The sequence below is a fragment of the Rousettus aegyptiacus genome, unplaced genomic scaffold, assembly GCF_014176215.1.
Source record: "Rousettus aegyptiacus isolate mRouAeg1 unplaced genomic scaffold, mRouAeg1.p scaffold_m13_p_1, whole genome shotgun sequence".
NCBI lineage: Eukaryota > Metazoa > Chordata > Mammalia > Chiroptera > Pteropodidae > Rousettus > Rousettus aegyptiacus.
In genome coordinates, this window is record NW_023416284.1 from 107,381,140 (window position 1) to 107,403,828 (window position 22,689).

The window sequence follows — 22,689 nt, forward strand, 5'->3', positions numbered from 1 at the left end:
TGTCACAAATGGCAGTATTTCATCTCTTCTTATGGCTGAGTAACATTCCACTGGAAAAGGTAATTATTTTTAAAAAAATAAGAACTTTTCTCAGAACTGAAAGATCTGAATGATCAGATTAATAGTCTCGAGAAGGGCCTTGTACGAAAAATAAATAAAAAGACTCACGCCAATGCTCATCATGAAATTTCAATTAGCCAGAAAAAACACAAAATATTCTAAAAGCTCCTAAAAATAAAGAGGAGGCCATATTCATAGGACTAGAAATCAAAATGACTTATTGACTTCTGAACAGTAATACTGGAGGCTAGAAGAAAATGGAGCAGTAACTTTAAAGTTTTGAATGAAAATTATATTCAACCTAGACTTCTCTTCTCAGCTAAACTCTCACTCAAGTCTGAGAATTGAATTAAGACATTTTCAAACATGCATGGCCTCAAAAAATTTATCTTCTATACATCTTTTCTTAGAAAACTAGTGTAGTGTGTGCTCTATCAAAACTAGGGAATACACCAAGAAGGAGAAAAATATGGAATCCCAGAGAAAAGAGAGGAAGGAAGGTCCACAGATGAAGGTGAAAAAAAAAAAATGATGACAGCAGAGAAGCAGGATTAGAGAGCAATCTGTCCACATTTGCGGAGAGATGGAATGTTCTACAAGGACTGTCTTTAAGGAAAGTGTGAGTTACTATAAAGAAAATGACTTTTATTGCTTAGATTGTATTTGAGGATAAACTGTTATTGGTTATATAAAAAATTAAACAATGAGATAATACAATTATCAACTTCAAAAGAAATAAACTGTTGTCTAAGACAGGACATGTAATTATAATATACAAAATGGCCTATCTGTAAGCAGTCATAAAAGCAGCAATTCTGAATATTCATTTAACCAAAGATTGTGATAAAACTTTGATTCAATAAATAGTGCTGAAACAATTTAATATCCACATGCAAAATAAAATAAAGCTCAACCCTGGTTACCTTATTCATATATAAAAATTAATTAGATATGGAACACTGACCTAAATTCAAGAGCTAAAATATAGAACTTCTATAAGATAACATAGGAGAAAATATTTGTGACTATATATTAAATAGAATATAATAACTTGGAAATATTTTTATAATATATATCTGATTATAGACATTTATACAGAAGATAAATATACATTACCCAGTTCTCCCACCCCTTGACCTCCACCTCTGGCAACTACAAATCTAATCTCTGTTCCTAGAATTTGAGTTTTTTCGGATTCCACATATAACTGAGATTATATAGTATTTGTCTTTGTCTGTCTTATTTCTCTTAACATAATGCCCTAAGGATTTCCTTTTTTTTTTTAATGGCTGAATAATGTTCCATTGTGTGTGTGTGTGTGTGTGTGTGTGTGTACACATATACACACACAATCAATGTATATATATATATACACATATATACACATAAACAATACATATATATGTATATATATACACATATGTAGATATCACAACTTTTTAATCTATTCATCCATCAATGAATACTTAAGTTGTTTTCATGTCTTGGCTATGATAAGTAATGATACAATAAACATGAGGGTACAGATATCACTTGAGAATAGAGGTTCTGTTTTCTTTTGATATATATATATATATATATATATATATATATATATATATATATATATCCAGAAGTGGGATTGCTGGATCATATGGTAAATCTACTTTTAATTTTTTTAGGAACCTCCATACTGTTTTCTATAGTGTCTGCACTAAATTACATTCATACTAACAGTGCATGGGGGTTCAGATTTGGATCATCTTAAAGGACAGAGGTTTAGAAGCATTTCATTCTTGCAGTGATCCAAACCCATGCACCTCATTTCTTCATCAAAATTCCATTTGCTGCTCTTGCCTGGCAGTGAATACTGATGGTAAGGATGAGAGGTATAAGTGAAGAGAAAGGGGTCTTCCTGAGGTGAATGGCATGCAGTGGAAGGATAGTAGCTGTTAAAATCCACATGCACCTTCTCATCATAAAGCTCACTCCCTGGATTTGGCCATATTGGGTGGCAGCTAGTTTTGGCTACAGGTGGTTCTATTGGAATCTGCTGGGGAATGGGTTCTGCAGAGTTCTGGGAAAGGGAGAAGTCATAAGGCCAACTGGTCTGAGGAAAGGGGTAATTGGGACAACTGTTGTCATTAAGAGGATTTCTCCCAAAAGCAGCATTTTTATTCCATGTTTGCAGATCATCGTAATCAGAGAAGACTCCGACGGAAGGCTGAAGCAAGTCTCCACTGCTGTAGATTCGACTATTGGACACTTTGTATTTCTCATAGAGCTCAGTAGAGCCCAAAGTGGAAGTGGGGTCTACCAGATCAGTGGTTCCCCCAAAACCATAACTTTTGAATAAGCAATCATTTGGCGACTTCTGCTGGGGAGTGCTAGCTATAAAATGTCCACCATCACTACCAGGCAATTGGATGTTCTCTTGGAAAGACCAAGTTAAAGGTAGATTTCCCCAACTTTGTGTTTCACCTGGAAGAGACTGGAAAGGGAAATGAAAAGCTCATGTTAATAAGTTAAGCAAATTGACACAACTACCCCAGGCACCCACAAGTTACTCTGTACAAAGAAGTGCTCTGTCATAGTTTCCTCATTCCTTACATACTTGAAGCACAAACACAGAGCAGCTTCACCACAAGAACTCAGAACCTGAAAGAAGTAAAGACTGCTTCTATTTCCATTTTAAAACTTACTAACCAGTTAGAGCTAAATTTCCCTTTACTCTGACATGAGTGTATTTAAAATATTTCACCCTCAGATGCAAATCTGATATCCTGAAAGCCTCTGTGAGAAATTTATAAGAGGTTATTTAAGAAAAGTCAAACCACAGCTTCTAAGATTTATCTTATACCCAGTACAGCTCTCAGGGGATCTGTCTGTCTGTCTGTCTGTCTCTCGCTCTCTTTCATTATTGCTCCCCTTGACTTCTGAATTTTTTAGTGCCATTAGGAGTCTGAGAGACTAGGATTTTCATTTTTCCTTCTCAAAAGACTATTCTCTGAATTCATTTTGTTGAATCATAAATAGGACTTCTAGAATATGAAGTGGTAAATTTATTTTTATAAATGGAAGAAGTCTATTGTCCTCCAGTTAATTATAGGAAAGAATCTGGTTGAGAATTAAATTATCCTCTCGTTTATGTAAAACTATCAACTAATAAGAGGTTAGAGGTGGAGAGACTGTGACCAGGTAGGGTGAATAGGAAGAAATGCCCTTTAACTTATTCCATGGCTGAGAGAAGGGATGAGGGACTAGTCATCTGGATTGAGGCTCATGTTTCCGGACAAGAGACAAAAATTACATTAAAAAAAAAAAACATGTAAGGTATATTTAGAGCCTCCGGGGATCAACTGGCTCCATTTCTGTTCTGAAAAAAAAAAAAAAAATGTGGAGCACTGAACAGCTAAAAAAGTATAAGACTTGCTGTCACTGTTAAGCAGACAAACTCATGAACCACATACCCACAGCCCCTACCTTCGATGACTGCCGTTTTTGGAAACTGCCTGGAATATTTCATTTTGGTAAAGTGTGTTAAGGAAATACAGTTGACGCTTGAACAACATAGGTTTGAACTACACTGGTCCACTTACATGTGGACTTTTTCCATACCTGTACTGCTTTCTATCCATGGTTGTAAGTCTGTGGATGCAAAGAGCTGACTCTCTACACTGATCTACACCATTTTATAAAGGGGACTTGAGTATCTGTGGATTTTTGTATCTGCAGGGGTTTCTGGAACCAATCCCCCATGGATACCAAGGGACAACTTAAGTTCTGGGGGAGTCAAAAGTTATATGCAGATTTTCCACTGCTAGGGGTAGGAGGCAGGGTCCCCAACTCTTGCATTGTTGATGGGCCAAGGGTAATCTATTTTAGGAAAGAATGAAAATTTGGGGAAAGAAGCATGAGGCTAATACTTGTGGAGATCATTTCGAATATAGAGTGCCAAATATAGGTTAAGTACTAATTCCGACCTCTTTTTTTTTTTTTTTAAACATAGCGGGGAAAATGATTCTAAAATTCTATGGAATTTATGGTTGAGAGCATGCTACCAAGATGGTAGAAACCAAGAGGAAAGCCTCAGTTTCAGTTTCTGTGACAGATGCTTGCTTATTGATGACCCTGACAGGATGTGATTTCTGGCTTTCTTTTGCAGGTGAGGGACTGGGGAAATCTACTGGCCCACCATAGGGGCGATGAGTCATTGTTATGTTTTGAACACACATGGGAAAAGGTTACCTTTGCCTCTCGGCCCCTGTTCGCCTTTAAGGAGCTGGAGGAAGGGACCGTGTGCACTTTCTTCGTTGCTCTTCTTGCCTCAGCTTCCAATTTGGTTTCTGGTCTTGGATGATCATGCTCTCCCTTTGACTTAAAGGAGACAAAGAAGTAGAATAAATGATTAGTTGGTACTTTGGAGCATGTAAAATTTTACCCTGTGTCCTACCATCTGACTGGGTGTTGCTATAGTTGACTGTTGTAACAAGATTGGCTACAACTTTTAAGTGCCTGCTGAGCCCACCGTGAGCTTTCCTGCCTGCCTGCCTTTGCTTGCGATGCTCCTTCTTTTCATGGTGTCTCTCACCCAAATGGTATAGTGATAACAAGAAACACTTATTATGTATAATCTCATTTAACCCTCAGCACAATCCTATGAGGCGCAAATCATCATTATCATCTCCAGTTTACAGAATGAGAAACCGAGGCACAGAGGGATTATGCCACGTGGGCAAATTCCCCTATTAAGTGGGGGAGCTAGGATTCCAGGTATGTTAGAGCTGGCCAGGTTGAAAGCCAATTGTTAAAGATTCAGTTCTGAGCTGGTTGTGAAAAATGGCTGATAGGTTGAAATCGACCATGGTAGGAAGAGTTATATCACAGAAACTGGCAAACACTACAATCGAAACATTTTCTTTTCTGAGGGTGAGATGACCAGTACCCCACTTATTCAAACCCAGGCAGTCTGCTGTCAAAAGCCACTCTTCACCACTGTGTGTACCACCCTCATTCCTGTTAATACTTCTTAATATCCAGATTTTACAGAAAACTGGAGGTTAGGGCAGTAAAGTGACATGATTAGGTTGACAGGGCTGCTTAGAAAGTTGGTATTTAGACTGGAGTTTACTGAAGGCTGCTGCGGCAGGACTGCGCTAGCCTGAGAGTGATCAGATTTCTAACCCCCAAGGAGCCCAAGGCGGAGGCAGCCAGTTCCCTTCCTAAGGCTCCTGGGACTAGGCACTTGGTGCCTCTCTTTTCAGATGTGGGGTACAGGCAGTTCCTTGCCTAGAGTGTGCCTCAGGGGTGGTGTTGGCTTTCATTTGCCTGTGTATCTCCTGCATGAAACTACTCCTTATACTTGGTAAACATTTCTTGAATTAAAGAGAAATAGCATCTTATCACTCTAACTCAAATCAAACCTGGAAAAATATGAAGCGTCCGTCATGTCTCCAGAAGTTGGTGACTGGGAAGCCCCCATGACCTCGGCAAGGAATTAGCTTCAGAGGCCCGTCGCAGTTGGGACAGCGTTTTCCTACGAAAGAACAGGAAGGTGATCACACCCAACTGAGCCATACCAGCTGACTCTTGAGTCCATGCAGTCCAGATTGTGTTAGCCTGGACTCCAGGCTAGCAGAAAATCTACCTGGGCACAGTTTTATCCATTCCCTCCACTGGGCATTATCCCCGGCCCTAGAAGACCCAGCAGAATTGGATATTTCACAGGTCAAGGGACAGCTCTTCTGAGCAGAAAATTCATCCCTACTTATTTACTGATACTTGAAATTTTTCGTAGAGAAAAGGAAAAAATTCTTATACTTCACTGTTACAACTAAGGAACAAGGGACAAACCCATATGAGAGAGAGAACATAGCTACTAAATTTTCACTGACATGTAAATGGCTGATGTCAGATCCTGTCCTGAGAGCAAGTCTTGAAGACAAGTTACAATGGAAGAACATGAAGTAACTTGAGGTCTTAAGTGGGCGAAGCACAGGGAATGTAGAATGCATCTATTTCACAACCTGATGAATATGATAAAAGAAAATGAGCACATATTTCAGCGTATGATAATGGCATGTACCTAAATGCCATGGAATTGAGTCTAATCTCAAATTTAGACCCAGCACTCTCACATCAGATCAAAGTGCTCATTGAGATACATTCTTCAAAATGTCAGGAGGCCAGTCTAATAAACAAGTTTCTCTTAAACTTTATGTGTGTGCACTGATGAATTAATGTTAGTCTCATAAGGGAGGCATCTTCCTTTTTAACAGAGGTCTTAAGTCAGGTGCCTTAACCCAAGGAGCAGTTTTAATGGTGGGTTATGGCAGATCTGTGGGGCAGTCCCCCATGGGATCTGAGGGAGCTGGTAGGCTCTCCTTAATATGTTCTACATAGGACAGCCTTGGTCTCTACCATGCTCCAATGTGAAGGGTGGGCCCTTGGGATATGCTGGAATATAGTGGCCCACCTGGGCAGGAGCATTTGAATGAATGCCAGCTTCCTCTCCAATGCCAGGGAGCCCCACTTACTCTGCTGCTTCTGCCGGGCTTTGTCACAGATTGCAGGTCTCAGGTAGATCTTGCGGCCCTCCTTAGCAGAGCAGTCCAGGCTACACACCACCACGCCCAAGCAGGACTTCTTGAGGATGCGCGAGTTGTGGTTGTTGGTGTTGCGCATGGCCCAGCTGCTCAGGTGCCGCTGTGCGCTCCTGTCCTCTGAACTGTAGATGAACTTCTCATAGCAGTCTGGCCATTCTTGAAACCAGTCAATCTTTTTCACATTCTGATAGAAACATAGAGAATATTTTCAGATTTTAAGCTAGAAAACACAACTATCCATCACTGTAGGGTCAATGGACGTGAAGGTGGTTTTGGCACTCAAGAGCCACATGAGAGAACTTTGGCAAAGACCATCCTGGGTTTAATTCTGATGGTGGGATCTGAGAACATGGCACAGTAGTGGTGACATGATTGCTGTGTCTCCTGAAGATTTGCTCCCTGGACCTAAACGAGTTGTAATTCAGTCCCTCAGAGTTCTGCCCAATCGCTGTTTCTCTAGTCCTTGGTGATAAGAGTCATGACTATTTCTCACTAAGAATTTTTGAGGGTGAAGTAATGTGCTCTGATACAATTAATGTGGATGGTGAGATAATGTCTCACAGCACAGTGTAGTTACCTTATTAATAATGTATACACCTGAAACTTACTGGATTTCATTAACCAATGTCAACATAAAAAAGACAGAGAAAAAGAAAAAAAGAATGTTCAGGGTTTCCACAAAGTCGCCAGCAGTTGGGAAGACTGGAGGGCTCTGGTGTAGGAAGGCTCAAGGGCCGCTTCCTCCCCTGTGGAGACTTTATTCCTTTTTTCTCTACTCCTACATTCATGTGCCCCAAACAAGAAGAAAAGTAAGGAAGAGTTTCCTTTGACCGGCAGCTTCTATCTTCTTGCCCAGGACTGGCACGTTCCCTGTGTGTTAACACCTAACCAGGCTAAGACACTCAATCTATTATAGCATCAGTTATTTGGCTTTTTGTTTCTTCATCTGTGCAATAGAGAACACAAGATCTTCCTACCTCAAGAATAGTTCTGAGAATTAAATAAAAAATATAAAAAATCCTTAGCATAGAACTTAGCATGGAGGGAGCTCTAAATAAATATTAGTTACTGATGCGTGGTTCACTTTCCTTAGCCTCTGCTTTGGTACACAGATGCTGCATTTGACAGATCCCACCTAGTTCTTAGAGTGATAATCATTAAGCAGTCTCAGTAGTCAAATGGGCTGTGTCCATCCCCACAGCTTCCAGAGACCTGGCATGGTGTAAGATCATTTTTTATTAAAATTCTAGAAGAACGGACTAGAAGATTCTAGAAGGATCAGAAGGAATTAGTGTTTATTGAGTTAGACTTCAAGTTTAGAACATTCCAAAGGACTTTGTAACATGAAACTCTGGGCAAATGATGTTGTCTCTGAAGCCTCATTTTGCACTTCTCTAAAATGGAGACATTGATAAAATATACTTCAAAAAGTACTGTAAAGAGCAGAACTATAAGTCTTATGTAATAATAGTTGTGTTATTTGAATGGAATGTCATGGGACCTGAGGTGGGTCAGGGGAAATATGAGAATTTTTATGCACATGAGAGGTTAGTGGTTAAGAGCTCAGGTCTGCAGACTAGGGTCCATGGACCGAATCTGGCCCACTCTCTATTTTGATAAAGTTTTACTGGAACATAACGTTTTTATTCATTTGACTGTTGTCTGTGAATACTTTTATACCACCTTTGCAGAGTTGAGTAGTTATTGTAGAAAGTGTATGGCCCACAAAGCCTAAAATATTTACTATCTGGCCCTTTATAGAAAGTTTACTAAATCCTGGCTAAGAGCATGGCCAGTGGAGGCAAACAGCCTGGGTATGTCTTAACGAAGTTTTTTGCCCTCTCAGTGCCTCTGTTTCCTTCTCTGTAAATGCAAGTAACAGGAATACCTACCTCACAGGGATATTATGAGGACTGAATCAGTTAACTTACATAAAACATTTAAAACAGTGCCTGGCACATAATAATTTTCACATCAGCGTTAGCTGTTACTCTGCTAAATCTAGGGCCACACATAACCAATGTATTTGTCTTTCTCTGCCTGACTTTTTCCATTTAGCATAATACCATCCATATTGTTACAAATGGCAAGGTTTCATTCTTTTTTTTAGGCTAAGTAATATTCCATCATATATACATATCACATCTTCTGTATCCATCCATCTATTGATGGACAGTTAGATTGCTTCCATATCTTGGCTATTGTAAATATGCTGCAATAAACATATGGATGCATATGTCTTTTTGAATTAGTGTTTTGGGTTTCTTTAATAATACACAGAAGTGGAATTGCTGGATCCTTTTTGTCTCTTTTTAAAAGTCTATTTTGTCTGGTATAAGTATTGTTGCCCCAGCTTTTTTTTCATTTCCATTTTCATAAAACATCTTTTCCATCTCTTTACTTTCAGTTTGTGTCTTTTAGTCTGAAATGAGTCTCTTGTAGGCAGCATATGTAGGGGCCTTATTTTCTTATCCATTTAGCTACTCTGTATTTTTTGATTGGAGCATTTAATCCATTTGTATTTAAAGTAATTGTTGATAGATAGGTATTTATTGTCATTTTATTATTCATACATTTTATCTTTCCTTCTTCTTCTTAAGAAGAAGAAGTCCCTTTAACATTTCTTGTTATATTGATTTGGTGCTGATGAACTCTCTTAGGTTTTTCTTGTCTAGGAAGCTCTTTATCTGCCCTTTAATTCTAAATGATAGCTTTGCTGAGTAGAGAATCTTAGTTTTCATCACTTTGAATATTTCTTGCCAATCTCCCTCGCCTGCAAAGTTTCTCATAAGAAATCAACTGACAGTCTTATGAGAGCTCCTTTGTACATAACAAACTGCTTTACCCTTGCTACTTTTAAGATTCTCTCTTTGTCTTTAAACTTTGCATTTTTGTTTTTTGTTTGTTTGTTTTTTGTTTTTTAACACCTACAGCACCTGGTCTTCCTAGGTGGTCTCCCATCCAAGTACTAACCAGGCCCAACCCTGCTTAGCTTCTGAGGTCAGACAAGATTGGGCATGTTCAGGGTGGCATAGCCATAGACTAAATTTTGGCATTTTAATTATGCTGTGTCTTGATGTGGGCCTCTTTGGGTTCATCTTGGTTGGTACTCTCTGAGCTTCCTGGGCTTGTATGCCTATTTCCTTCACTAACTTAGGAAAGTTTTCAGTCATGATTTCTTCAAGGCTTTCAGTTCCTTGCTTTTTCTCTTCTCCTTTAGTACCCCTGTTGTACAAATATTGGTATACTTGATGTTGTCCCAGAGGCCCCTTAAACTATCCTTTTTATATATAAAAAAAAAAACTTTTTTCTTTTTGCTATTCCACTGGATGTTTTCTGCTATGTCATTTTCTAAATTGCTGATTTGATCCTCTGCCTCATCTAATCTACTATTGATTCCCTCTAATGTATTCTTAATTTCTGACTGGTTCTTTTTCATGTCTCCTATCTCTTTGTCGAAGTTCTCACTGTGATCACAGAGCATCCTTTTAACCAGTGTTTTGAATTCTGCATCTTGAGGTTGCCGGTCTTCATTTTGTTTAGTTCTTTTTCTCAAGTTTTGTTCTGTTCTTTCATTTGGGACATGTTTCTTTGTCTCCCCATTTTGGCTGTCTCCCTGTGTTTGTTTCTATGTATTAGGCAGAGATGCTGCATCTCCTGGTCTTTGAATAGTAGCCTTACTGTAGTAAGTGTCCTGTGGGGCCCAGAGGCACTGTCTTCCTGGTCACCTAAGCCAGGTGCTTCAGGTGTGCCCCCTGTGTGGGTTGTGTATGCCCTCCTGTTGTACAGGAGCTTTAATTTCTGTTTAAGTATTTTCCCTCCCCAACAGCCCTGGCATCCTAGTTTTACAGTTCTATTAATAATGTAGTAATAATTTTGACTTGAGAAAATTACTAGGAGTGTGTTCACATCATGTTACTCTCTTGGCTATTTATTTACACCATCTTTTGATCTTCACACTTAGTATATACAGCTGCAAATCTTTGACATCTTTTGACATTGAAATTAAGAGAAAATCCAGATCATCATAATGCAAAGGAATCTAGGTGTCAAATGAATGATAGAGATTTCTGAAAGCCTTTTAAATGTAAGGCACCAGGAAAGATCAAATTTTAAAAGAAAGAATAATCATTTATTAATCTTGTTTAGCAAATCCTCACCAAATAATTTCCTTTTTTAGATCTTTTGTTTATTTTAATTTCTAACTTTTCATGAGTAACTGTTTATTTTTCTTCTTGGTTAAGAAGTTTATAATTTAAAGGGAATATTCTTAAGGTGTCCAACATGTATATCTAACTAATTTATATTTTATAATCCCATTGGTAATATCACTGGGGGGTTAATTAGTATCTATGACTTCTGTGTGAATTTTTTTTTTTACAAAGAGACTTAATCCTCTATCTCGCTTAAACTCTTTCAAACTCTATGTAATCATTGATCACCTTTTATCTTCCACTCATTCTAATTTACTTAACTACTTAAAGTTTTAATAGGGCACCTTAACAATTAAATACCTATTATTACATAAAATGAATAAAACCAAAATTCTGAAATAAAGTGTCAAAAATACATTATTATGTTATATTAAATTGATTTTCATTTGGAATATAGTCTACTCTCATATAAAGCAATTACCTGCTAGGTTTTCTTTAATTATGAGAAAAGCTTATTAATTCCTTATAAATAAATGTTTCCAAATAGAACAGAGAAAGCAAACAGATACATATTTAAGCAAATCAGAGGGGAAAAAATTAGATGTTATTTATGGAACACAGAAAAAAATTCAACCAACATTTGTTTCACATACAACTTTTCAAGAACTTATTTCTTTTGATCCAACTGGAAGTCAAACTACAAATGTTATCAAAGAGAGGAATTCAAGTCAACAAAATGTTTTTAGGTAAGTTAAGAATTACTGCTTAGGTTAGACCTACCATTTCTTTCCTTTGTTAAAGGGTCAAGACTCAGGACAAAAGGTCCCTAATTTGCTCAGATGACACTAAGATGAGCCATAGTATCTCAGCTTTTGAACTCTCTCTGTCACTTCTCTTTCTTCTTCTCCCTTCCTTTTCCCATTCCACCCCACTAAGCAAGGGACCTCCTGATAGGTACCCAGAAAAGATGCAGTAATATTCCCATTCCCATCACACCAGAGGCACAGGATAGCAGAATTCTGGCCCCAAATGACCCAATGACAATGGGAGCCCATATAGGTGATACTGCCCTAAGAAGTTCAAGATGATCAAGAATACTGGGCAAAATTGACAAAGTTATGGATGACTTTGTGACAGTGTGACCTGATCATGCAGCCAGATAATAATTACAAGAAATCTAGAAGCCAGTTTACCTGTTACCTCCCTAGCACCAAGACACAAAGATCACTACAACTAGCTCATTCCTGATTACATTTAACCACGCGAATTCACAAAAAGAGCTCAAAAATTCCCCTTTACTCACAGTTTTGGGTTCATCTCCTGCAGAGGCCAAGGAAATTTTGCTGGCTAAAATCATGGTCCAGAAATTAGTTACCCTGAGATGTGACTTCTTTGTCATTGACAAAGGCTTTAGGTTTTAGGTTTGTCTGAATTTATATTTAGCCTACGTATATCATTATTTTATCTCAACAAAATATGTACTTAAACCTTAGATTTTGTGAGTTAATGACTTGGTGTGGCTTGGCCATGGGTTTAATCTGAAAACTGCTCAGGAACAAAATAATTCAAGGTGTTTGTCTGTTGTGGTGGCGTTGGAACACCCTGTACTTTTGCTTAGAGAAATTGGCCAGAGTTAAGAATGAAATGGATATATTTAGGAGAAAAGGGAACTGAATTTTTTCTTAATTTTCAACAAAAAAACTTAAAAAAAAATTCTTAGGGTTTCAAGGCTCTCAAGTACTATAATCAGTATAAACAAAAGTGTGACACTTTCTGAGATTATGTAATGAACATACATTTGCTGCTTTTACTAAATAAACCCTAAAGCAATTACATTTGAACTTTCAAAATGTAAGATTGGTATATTACATTGGTCAGGAATAGATGGATTTTTATCAACGACGGTTTTGAGTAACTTAAGTGCCTGAAATTTTGGTTGGTTCCTTGGAGACTGGGTTAAGGAGAGATGATATAAAAATAACCACAAGTTAGAAAAGTGACCAGAAATAAGTAAAATGGTTTGTAAAGACACATATGCAGCTGAAAAAGGAGAAATCACACATGAAACAAATTGGGAAGGGTTGATTTACTGAGGGTAATTGGTCTTTCTAAGTCCTAGATCTGATCATGATGCTTTCTGGCCCAAAAAGCCTAATGGCTTCCCACTGACTATAAAACAACTGAATTCTTTTAGTACTGCCTGCTTCCAAACCACCTTTCTAGTCCATAGCCTCCCAAAGCACCTTGCTGAACACCTGTGCACAAGCTCTCGCAAATGCAGACTTTGAGCCCTGCTCCCCCGATTGCTTTCTTCACTTGCCTTAATCCTTCCACATTTTACAATGAATGCACTTCTAAAGGAACAGCCCTTTGCCAGATGCTCTGCCTTGTTTTCCATGCCCAAATCATGCTGAATTCCATACTTCCTTTTTCAAGCACCTTTAGCACTTTTCTACATGGCATTGATTCTCTATTTGGGCACTGACCTTGTTTCATTAGCTCAGAAAATCATGGGCACTTTCATGGAAGTTAATACAGCTCAATGGCTTTTATATTCCTGAGGCTGTTATAGTGTGTGGCACATTTTAGTCACTCAAAACTGTTTGATGTTCTGATAAAGACATCGGCATTCATTGTTGTCAAAAACTAACCCATAAATCTTGACATATTTGAGACATGTAAAGGGATGTGGAGTTTCCAGGACCAAAAGATACAATCAGTATTCAGGTGACCATTTTGAAACTTGAAGCACGTGAGTAGATTAAGAGGAAAGAATTTGTTTACAAAATTGCAGGAATTTGCCCATGTGTTGCAGAAGTAATAATCCTGGGAAGAATAGAAAATTATGAAAAATAAACTATAAATTCAGGGGTAAGTAAGACTTAAGAAAATTGATCTGTTTAGAGTCATACAGGTTAAAAGCAATGAAGCCATTCATTAATAGATATTGTATTTGTCATTTGTGGTTTGAATATGTGTCCAGCATCATAGTAGTCACTGGGCCAAGAGTTCTAGAATGCAGGCCACCCTCGAAATCTCAGGTCACAGAGTCTAGACTATTAGAACTAAAAGAGTACAGAAGAGGCCATTTAGAGCAACCACTTCATTTTCAGAAAAGGAATGGGGGTCTCTAAAAAGGTAAACAACTCCCTGAGGCTCTACAAATAAAAGGAGGCAAAATTGGATTTCTAAGTCAGGGCTTTGTCTCCAAGCCCCGAGTTTCTCATAGTTCACTCTGCTCACAAAACATAAAGTTAAATATGCTTCAAAATCTTTCCAAGATCTTTTATTTTTCACCTTAACTAGTTCTTGATATGATTCCAGAGCCAACATAAATCCAGCTAAGGACGGTGTTGTCTCTGCTCAGAAAATTTTAAGGGAAATTTGCACTTATAATCATTTCTCTGGCACATTTAACAAAATAAAGGGAACTTCGCTATTTCCATGAGAAAGTAAACTTTTTCTATGAACTATATATGATACATTTCCAAAACTGAACGTATGCTCTTGTAAATTTCTCAGTTTCATGTCTTGGGTAGCTGAGAATGCTTTTGTTTTGAAAATTCATGTTGCAACATGAACTTTCATGAGCCCTGAGACTCCCTCCAGGGAGCAGTTCTTTCCTTCTTTTGTCTACAGATCTGATGAATGATATGGATTTTGTGTCCCAGAAAAAATGTATGTTAGTACACAGTGTTGTCTGTCATTTCAGGGGATTCTCGAACACCGTTAAAACTCCCATTCTAGGATGTGATGTTGCAAAATCATCTATGTACCTGCTTACTTTAACTCTTGATTTTGGGGATGCCCAGCTTCTATTTGGGAGTTGTAACCATGAAACTAGGAATAGGCAAGAATATGGGTTCTTGAACCAGGAGAAACAATTGTAAACCTATGAAGAGCAACTACAAAGACAAATCCCTAAAATAGATATTAGCATGATGTATCTGTGGCTTATTTAAACATCCTTAAGTGAATCAAAAGTAGAGCAAACCACTTTTCCAAGACCTACCAAAAGGAACATAGTGGGGAATTTAAGGAGAAACATAAAGAGAAACAAAACAAAACAAAAATCTTTTTAAAGCTTTAAACATAAAAAGAAACTAAAGAAAATTAGAGGAAAATTTGGAATGATTTGGAAGTTGTCATTAGAGTGAAAGTCTGGAATGGTTAAAAATCAAGACTTTGAAGTCTCCATTAACCACTTCCCTGCTGGGATAATTCAGAATTCTGTTCCCTAGAATCAGGCAGACTAGCTAGAAATTTTCATTATTTGGTAGCGGTGTTCTCTAGTCTCAGCGTTAGTGTTACATGTACAGCTGATTCTAGTTACTTTTTCAAACAACATGTAGTCAAAACATCCTTCAAATACCACAAAGTGAGGTCAAGAAAGTCAGTTTCAAACAATGATGTTTTCCACCAAGTTAAGAGTTAAAAATTCAATTGCTAAAATGAAGGCTAGAAAACATAAAATGAAAGTCATTCTATAGTTGGAAAGCAGCCCAGTGTGTGTGTACTGCATCATATTTACAAAAGTTCTAGAAGAGCATGGTGTATCCCATAACAGCGGTGTCATTTGGACATTCCAGTTACAGATTTATTTTAAAACCATTACTGTAGCAAATTAGGTTGTATGGGAACTTGTGCATGATAAGAGTCAATCTATGGGTAAATACATCATCATGGATTTTACACTTCTAGCTAGCCAGGGTGGGTGTGACCTGAGCCAAGCCAATTTTGAAAGAAAAGGGAAGTAACATTTTCTATAACAAGGGGAGTCTGGCAAGTAAAGACCCACTCAAATCATCAGTCTTGGCATATCCTCTAAAAATTTTTCAGTCAGATATCCAGCTGAAGTTCTAGAGTAGTTTACCCAGTTGGGAACCCCACAAATTCCCTTCCAAGTCTTAGCAAGTTAGTAGTCAAGGCTTCATAGGCAAATGTTGAAGGCAAATTCTTATATCAAGTACATACCTGTGGCAGTTTTATATCATTTATATCCCAGCTTAACATCTCTTTGTCCTCAAAGTCCTCAGGTTCCATGATAAAGTCAGGTCACCCACCAGTCTCTGTCTATTCAACTTCCTTCAGAAGTGCTTGAGAATTTTGCTCTTAAAGGCTCTTAATGTGGTAAGATCAGTCCACTCAAGCAGCTTAGACCAGGAGACTTTTCTGTTGCCGAAAAATAAATGATAATAATAGTGATCGTTAAAGAGATAAAAATAAGTGCTTATCTGACAGAAAAACCTGTTTTATTGACATTTTTGCAGGCATCAATACACAAATAGAAACAAAATGTAGAAACCATTAGACATCTCGCTAAAATAAAGCTTGACCATTGGGAAGCAGAAGTATAATGATCACACTGTTTTAACCCCTGGGTTTGTGCTTCCTTTCTCATTGCTGGACCCAGGCTGTGAAGGCCTTAAGAGGAACCACTGTCACCTGTATCCAATAGTTAGGACCTTTTTCTCCATATGCACCTGTGTTTGAGGGGGAGCGCTGGCTCGGGGCTGTTTCCATAGAAATGCCCTTGTAAATTAGTGTGGTTGAAGTTACAAGAGGGAACAATCACAACCAGATGTGTCTAGAAGTAATTTTAAAATCTAAATTGCCACAGAGATTAATGTTGGTCTCGTCAATAAATCCAATGTGCACTTTATATCTTCAAATATTATCCAATGATATGCTCCTATGAGATTCTTCTAAAACCTTGGCATTATTGAATTCTGGACCTGATAACTTTTTGTTGCAGGGGGGTTATCTTGTGCAACATCTTGTGGGATGTTTAGTAGTATCCTTGGTCTCTGCCCATTAGGTGCTAGTAGCAAACCACCCTTTGTTATGACAACCAAAAACGTCTCTGTACATTTCTCAATGTCCCCTCGGGGAAAAACTGTATGAGAACTACTGCTCTAAAATCATATTTCTTATTTAACTCGAAGTGCTCTTCAGGGCTTTCTGACTTTGTCTTTGGCAATCTCACTCTTTCAAGAAAGTTCTGTCTCACTTAACTTTGATTAAATTGTATTATGTAAACAATAGATAGTCAAAAGTTGGGGGGCAAACTGCATTTCTTCCCCCATGAGAAATACTGCTCTAGTTGCAAATCATAATTGGTGAAAGGAGATTGACAAATTAAGAAGAAAGAGAATGTGAATTGCTCTACTGAGAAAAAACCGATCATTTTGCGGACGAAATGTGCCTGTTAATAGAATGTGAAGCGAGGCATGTTTACATGTACAGCTGACCCTTGAACAACACAGGGGTTAGAGGTGACAACACCCCTCGCAGTCAAAAATCTGAGTAAAACTTAAATCAGCCAGCCCTCCACATGCACGTATTCTCAATTGTGAATCGAAAATACTGTATCATTACCATCTGCTGGTACTTTTGTGAAAACAAGGGGCATGATGATGTTACATAGAATTATTTAATAGTAAACTCAAAATATAAGCTAGATTTACAGTTTAAACCTTAGAAAGTCCCATGAGCTCTGTTCCTTAGTTGACTTTATATAACCTTAATACTTGTCAATTACTGAGACATACTGAGGCAAAGTGTATGAATATAGAAGATGTTGCCCTGAATGTATAAATGGAGTTTTTGGCTATTAAATAACAAGCTAACAGGAGTCTCTTTCCTACCGACCTCACCTACCCACACTTGCGTATCACCAAGTGTTCACAGACTCAAAGAGCATGAGTCCCTGCTCCCCATTTCAAACATTGACATGCAAAATTAAATCCCCATGAGTTTCCAAACAAATTCTATGTTTGGAAAATAAACAATGCATTACTGAGGACCCGAAGACATATTGACTTTAATTTAGAGGACTTAGATGACAAATATATAAGACATAAATATCAAGTAAAAATGTGATAGCAACAGTTTTATGTACTTACCTCTTTGAACATTAACACAGTAACTCAAGTAGTCTAAAATTTGTTATAGCTTATTGGGATAGATTAGTCTTAAAAATTCACATTTCCCCAAATAAAAAACATCGTTTTAAGCCTAGTTAACATAGACACAATTCTTTTATTTTTAAATTAAGGACAGAGGAATCAAATATCTTGCTGTGAAACATCTTGGTTTTTAATTTTTTTCTGATATAATTTTTTTCCAAATAAATGAACATAAATTTAATGTTTCCTAGAAGGTTAGGAGCAAAACACAGAAAAGAAGAAAAAACTGTAGCCCTTAAGACATAAACAAACTCAGCTTTCTTCTAGGATTAAAAAAAATCTAAACTTGTCAAGACTTCATTTTTTAAACAGCAACTTGGGTCAAAGTGTATTAAGTTTTTAGCATTTCTCCATAAAAAACAACTAGAATCCTGTAAGAATGGATTAGCCATTATCATATCCCTTACATTTGTCTCTTCTCAAGAAATCTGGCTTCCTTACCTTCTGCCTTCTTCTGGAGATGCAGACAATATTGTGATGTATCTCTGGTTGGGTCCCAGCAGGATCTGGTCATTTTCTGCGCAGAAGCTGCTGCTACTCCCTAATCCAGGTCAAGGTACATTATGCTAATGAGCTCTGGCAATAGTCCAATCAAAATCTAGATGCTCCCAGCTCAGGATAGGTAAGAGGGAGCAAGGAGCCACTTAACCAGCCCAATTCTCTGCAGAATGCCAGCAATGTGATGAATATTCTATGGTGTGCCTGTGAACTTTCCCCTCCTTTATGTTAAGAGGGCATTTTAACTGAAATGGACATCGAGAGCCTCTTGAGAAAGCACAGATGTTTTCCTTCTCATAATTTCATAGGTTGGGCCCAAGAGAGACTTAGTAGTAGATTCTAATTCTTCTACCATTTACTACCAGAGAGGACTGACATATGTTAGTTACCCTGATAGAACTTTCTGGAATAGATATTGGGTAGCCAACAGTCCCTAAACCTGAAATATCGAAATGCTATCTTACCCCTCATAATGATGCCCCACTAATTCTATGTTTCCTTTCCCCACAAAGAATTCTCCCTTCTAGAGATGTCCTCGGCAGTCCGGGCACAGCCCAAGTTAGCTCAGTTCACCTGCTACGTTCCAGGTGGTCTGCTAGGCTCTGCAATTACAAGGGAGGATTAAAGCCATTAAGAAGTCCAGCCTAGGGGGAAAGACGAAAAAAGACACTAAGTAAGCCTAAGATAACTTGGTGCACGGAATAGAGGCAGCCCAGAAGGAATGCAGAGCGGGGAGCTATTAATCTGAAGGGAGGAGGATCAGGGGAAACTTCTTTGAGAAAAATGATGCCTGATCAGCCTTTTGAAGGACAAACAGTATTTTTTTTTAAGGAATCGAGGAATGGAAGGGAGTGTTCCATGTAGTAGGTGTAGGTAAAGTGGTATGAAAAGTGTGATGTGCTCAGCATTACGAGAAGTTGGTACCTGTCAGGGAGGTCCAGACCATCAGAGATAGACTGCAGAGGAAGGAATGAGCAAGCCAGAAGGCAAATGCTTGGGAAGCCTTGCAGGCTGTGTTGTGCAGGCCCTAAGAGACCTTTGGCAATGTTGAGAAGATTTCTCACTAGTCTCAGGACACAAACAAACTTTTCCTGGAGTTTAAGTCTCCTCCACATGATTTTCTTATGCTATCTGACTAATCTTGGCCTGCTCTTTGCAGTCCCTCCCTTGCTCAGGAGGTTCTTTCTTTATTCCCCGAACACACTGTGGCAGGACAAAGCCTAATGTTGTGTCAGCTGGCAAAAGAGGAATGTCTACAGTGTTCAGCTCCAGAATCACGAAGCGAGGAAAAGAGTGAATCTTAGAGTTAAGAGGCAATAAATTGATAACTGGCACACCTGCCATGATTATCCACTGGCTTAGGTCTTCTCTTTGGAGTGTCTTCTTTCATCCATCTAAGTCCTATTCATCCTCAGGAATTCCCAAAAGCCACTTTCTTAGGAGACTATTCTGTAATACATGATTTCTCACTTCTGTGTTGTTCTAGAATTCTTAATTTTGAATTCTATCTTATATTAGTTAGAACTAATGTTTTTTTTTTCTAATTATAAAACAAATCTATGATCTTTTAAAAAATGATCATGGTCTCATTTCCCAGAGATTCCCATTATAACACCTTGGTCATGTCATTTCAGACTTTTGATTTCCCCTACACCCATCACCAAACATAGGTATTACTTTGCATAACTGTAATACTACTGTGCATGTTATTGCTTTTAACTGTTTATAAGTGTTCATCTTGGCTTCCCAGCTAAGCTGCTAGTTCCTTCATGTCAAAGTTAGTCTCTTCTACTTTTCTTCCCCTCACAGAAGGACCTACTGGAATCCCAGCTGCAGCATCAGATCCATCCTTGTCCCCAGGACCAACCCTACTCTGACATACGAGAGGACTGAGGACCTTTTTCTCTGCACTCTGAGCTGTGACCAGACTAAGCAGACTGATAACAGTAATGCTTTTTGAAGGCTATGGTCCTAAATTTTACCCACATTCCTTCTAATTAGTCTTCTGTTATTGTTAGTGATATCAATAATCAAAGTAGCTTTCCTTGACTAAACACTTACAATGTGTCAGGTGTCATGATAAACACTTGACCTTTATAGCATCCCTATGACGTAGATGCTATTCTTACTATGCCCCTTTTACAGAGAGAGAATCAAGGTTCAGGGAAATAAAATCTCAAAGCATTTAGGCAGCAGAGCTGAGGTAGAACTCAGAGATAAGCCTGTTGGTCATGGTCCTGCATAAACTGTCCAATGCTGTTCGACATCTGGAGCTTTGGTTTCTGCTCCTGTGTACTCGGAGGTCCACATTTGCTTTTTCCAGTCTCTGCTTCCTCCATAAAGACAGGAATCATTCCCTAAGAGCCAGGTAGCTAGAGGCCTTATTGCTTGGTGCCTGACCTCAACTGCTGAAACTTGGATTGCTCAATATCTCGGCTCTTACATATTCTGTCACTCTGGGCACCTGCCTATTGAGATCATTCTGGTTTTTTTCATCAGTAGTGGTGCTTTAGGCATTTTAGGAATAATTCTTTTTTGTGTAGGACCATCCCAAGCTCTGTATCCTCAGACACTAAATGCCAACAACACATCTGAGACACAATGTCAACCATAACCTCCTACCCCCATATTTCCAAATGTTCAGAGAGGGCCAGGGAGAGAGTGGTATTATACTGCCTCTGGTTCAGGACAAGTATGCCAGACCCCAAATGCTAAGGGCTTTGCCCAGACTGCCACCTATGGTTTCCAATTCATAGCCATCATTCACCTTGCTCTACTAGATGGGTAAATTTTTCCAGCATTTACAACCCTGTCTATCCTCCAAATGTGTACCTCATCTCTATGGATATTCTAGGCCCTAACTCTGTCCATTAGCCTGGTCCCTCTGCTGGGGACTAAGCTATTTATTTCACACTTACTGTGTGTCAGGTATTGTTCTAAACATTTCATCTTCACTACTACCTCATGAAATGTAGTATTAGTAAGCTGTATTAGTATGAGGAGACAGAGGCAAAGAGGTTAGGTAACTTGATCTTTACAAGATCATGAAGTAACCAGTCTTCTGGCATCAGCAGATTGACCTTGTTCAAAGAAGTATCGACTAGAGAATAATGATGTTAAAAGGCATTCGTTTCATGATAGAGTAAGTCTATCTGATGCACGGGCCCTTTCTGATATCAACATTCCCCTGCCTCCTTATCTCATGTTTTAGAAAATTGCTTTCCCCCCCAAAGCTGTTCATTAGAATTTTCTGTTCCTTCTGATATGGGACTCAGTTTGAGCTACACGGTCCTTCTCTGGAATTTTCCAAACAGGTGGAGAATTTTTTTTTCATTTAGATGTCAAACTGTAATCTTAACCTCAGAGTTGATATGGCCTCTGCTGCCACATGACAGAATTTGAGAGATGAAACTAACAGAGGAGCAAAAATCAGAGGAAAGAGGTGGACAAAGAAAGAGGAAGGAGAGAGAGACCTAGGAACAGACAAGCCTGAAAAAAATCCTCCTTTTTCTAATTATATGATGGACATTTTCACTCACCCGAATTGAGTGTCTTCAATATGCACCATTAAAGATTTACTAACACGTCTGCCGTCTAGGTAAACCTGAATTTAGTCTAGGTTTCAAAATAAACACTTTTCTTTTATTTATGCTCTTAAAGGTGGGCACCCAAAGGGATGTGTCTGACACCACTTAAAATCAGAAAAATGTTCATAATGTCTCACTTGAGTCAACGTGCAGGACACAGAGAATAGTCACTATTGGCCCAATTAAACACTTACTTACCCAGCACATGCAGTTCTCAAAGCAAGTAATCAAGGAACTGCTCAGAGGTCACTTTTCTGACTGAACTTTGGTTTTTTTCCTTTAGGATTTCTCAAATTTTAAACTGTTTGCGGCTCTCAGGTGGAGAGGCTCCAAGCCCTGTACCTGTATCATCTTTGATCAAATTCTGAGCTGCATCTGTTCTGAGAAATAAGAGGCCGACTTAGCATTCTCTTTCTAATTCTCTGGGCAGACAAGACAAATATGGTTGGCTATTGAGATCCCTAGTGCAAATTTCTGGACATCATACAGTTCTTTGAAAAGTATTTTGAAATCTAAAAATATTTACTTAACTGTAAGACTTGAAATCCATTTTACCAATAGAAATCGTGACTAACATATGTGTATATAATATTAGAATCACAACCATGAACCCGTGTCAACTCCCTTAAAAGGAAAAACAAAAAACAAAAAACAAACTCAATTTCGGAGCAGTGAATTGTTTTCAATTTCTTATAAATATTTTGCTGTCTTTTTGTGCTAAAAGGCAAGGAAAGGTTTGTCCTGCAGATTGAAAATAATGTAGATAAAATCAGAATTGAGGAAATTATTCTGTTTCTTAAGTAGTTTTGCAAATTTAGGAATCAACACCTACATTTTA

General features: G+C 38.3%; 1 protein-coding gene and 1 pseudogene across 1 annotated transcript; both read right to left on the reverse strand.

The window, feature by feature from the left end:
• Positions 1–1,667: 1,667 nt before the first annotated feature.
• GCM1 (glial cells missing transcription factor 1) lies at positions 1,668–18,444 on the reverse strand. Its single transcript, XM_016153871.2, has 6 exons — positions 18,208–18,444; positions 15,773–15,970; positions 6,576–6,828; positions 5,463–5,575; positions 4,288–4,416; positions 1,668–2,530 (listed from the first exon to the last, which is right to left on the reverse strand). The coding sequence occupies exons 2-6, from the start codon at positions 15,839–15,841 to the stop codon at positions 1,799–1,801; spliced, it is 1,296 nt and encodes a 431-aa protein (XP_016009357.1). The 5' UTR covers positions 15,842–15,970; positions 18,208–18,444; the 3' UTR covers positions 1,668–1,798.
• LOC118606655 lies at positions 9,569–9,687 on the reverse strand (annotated as a pseudogene).
• Positions 18,445–22,689: the final 4,245 nt, after the last annotated feature.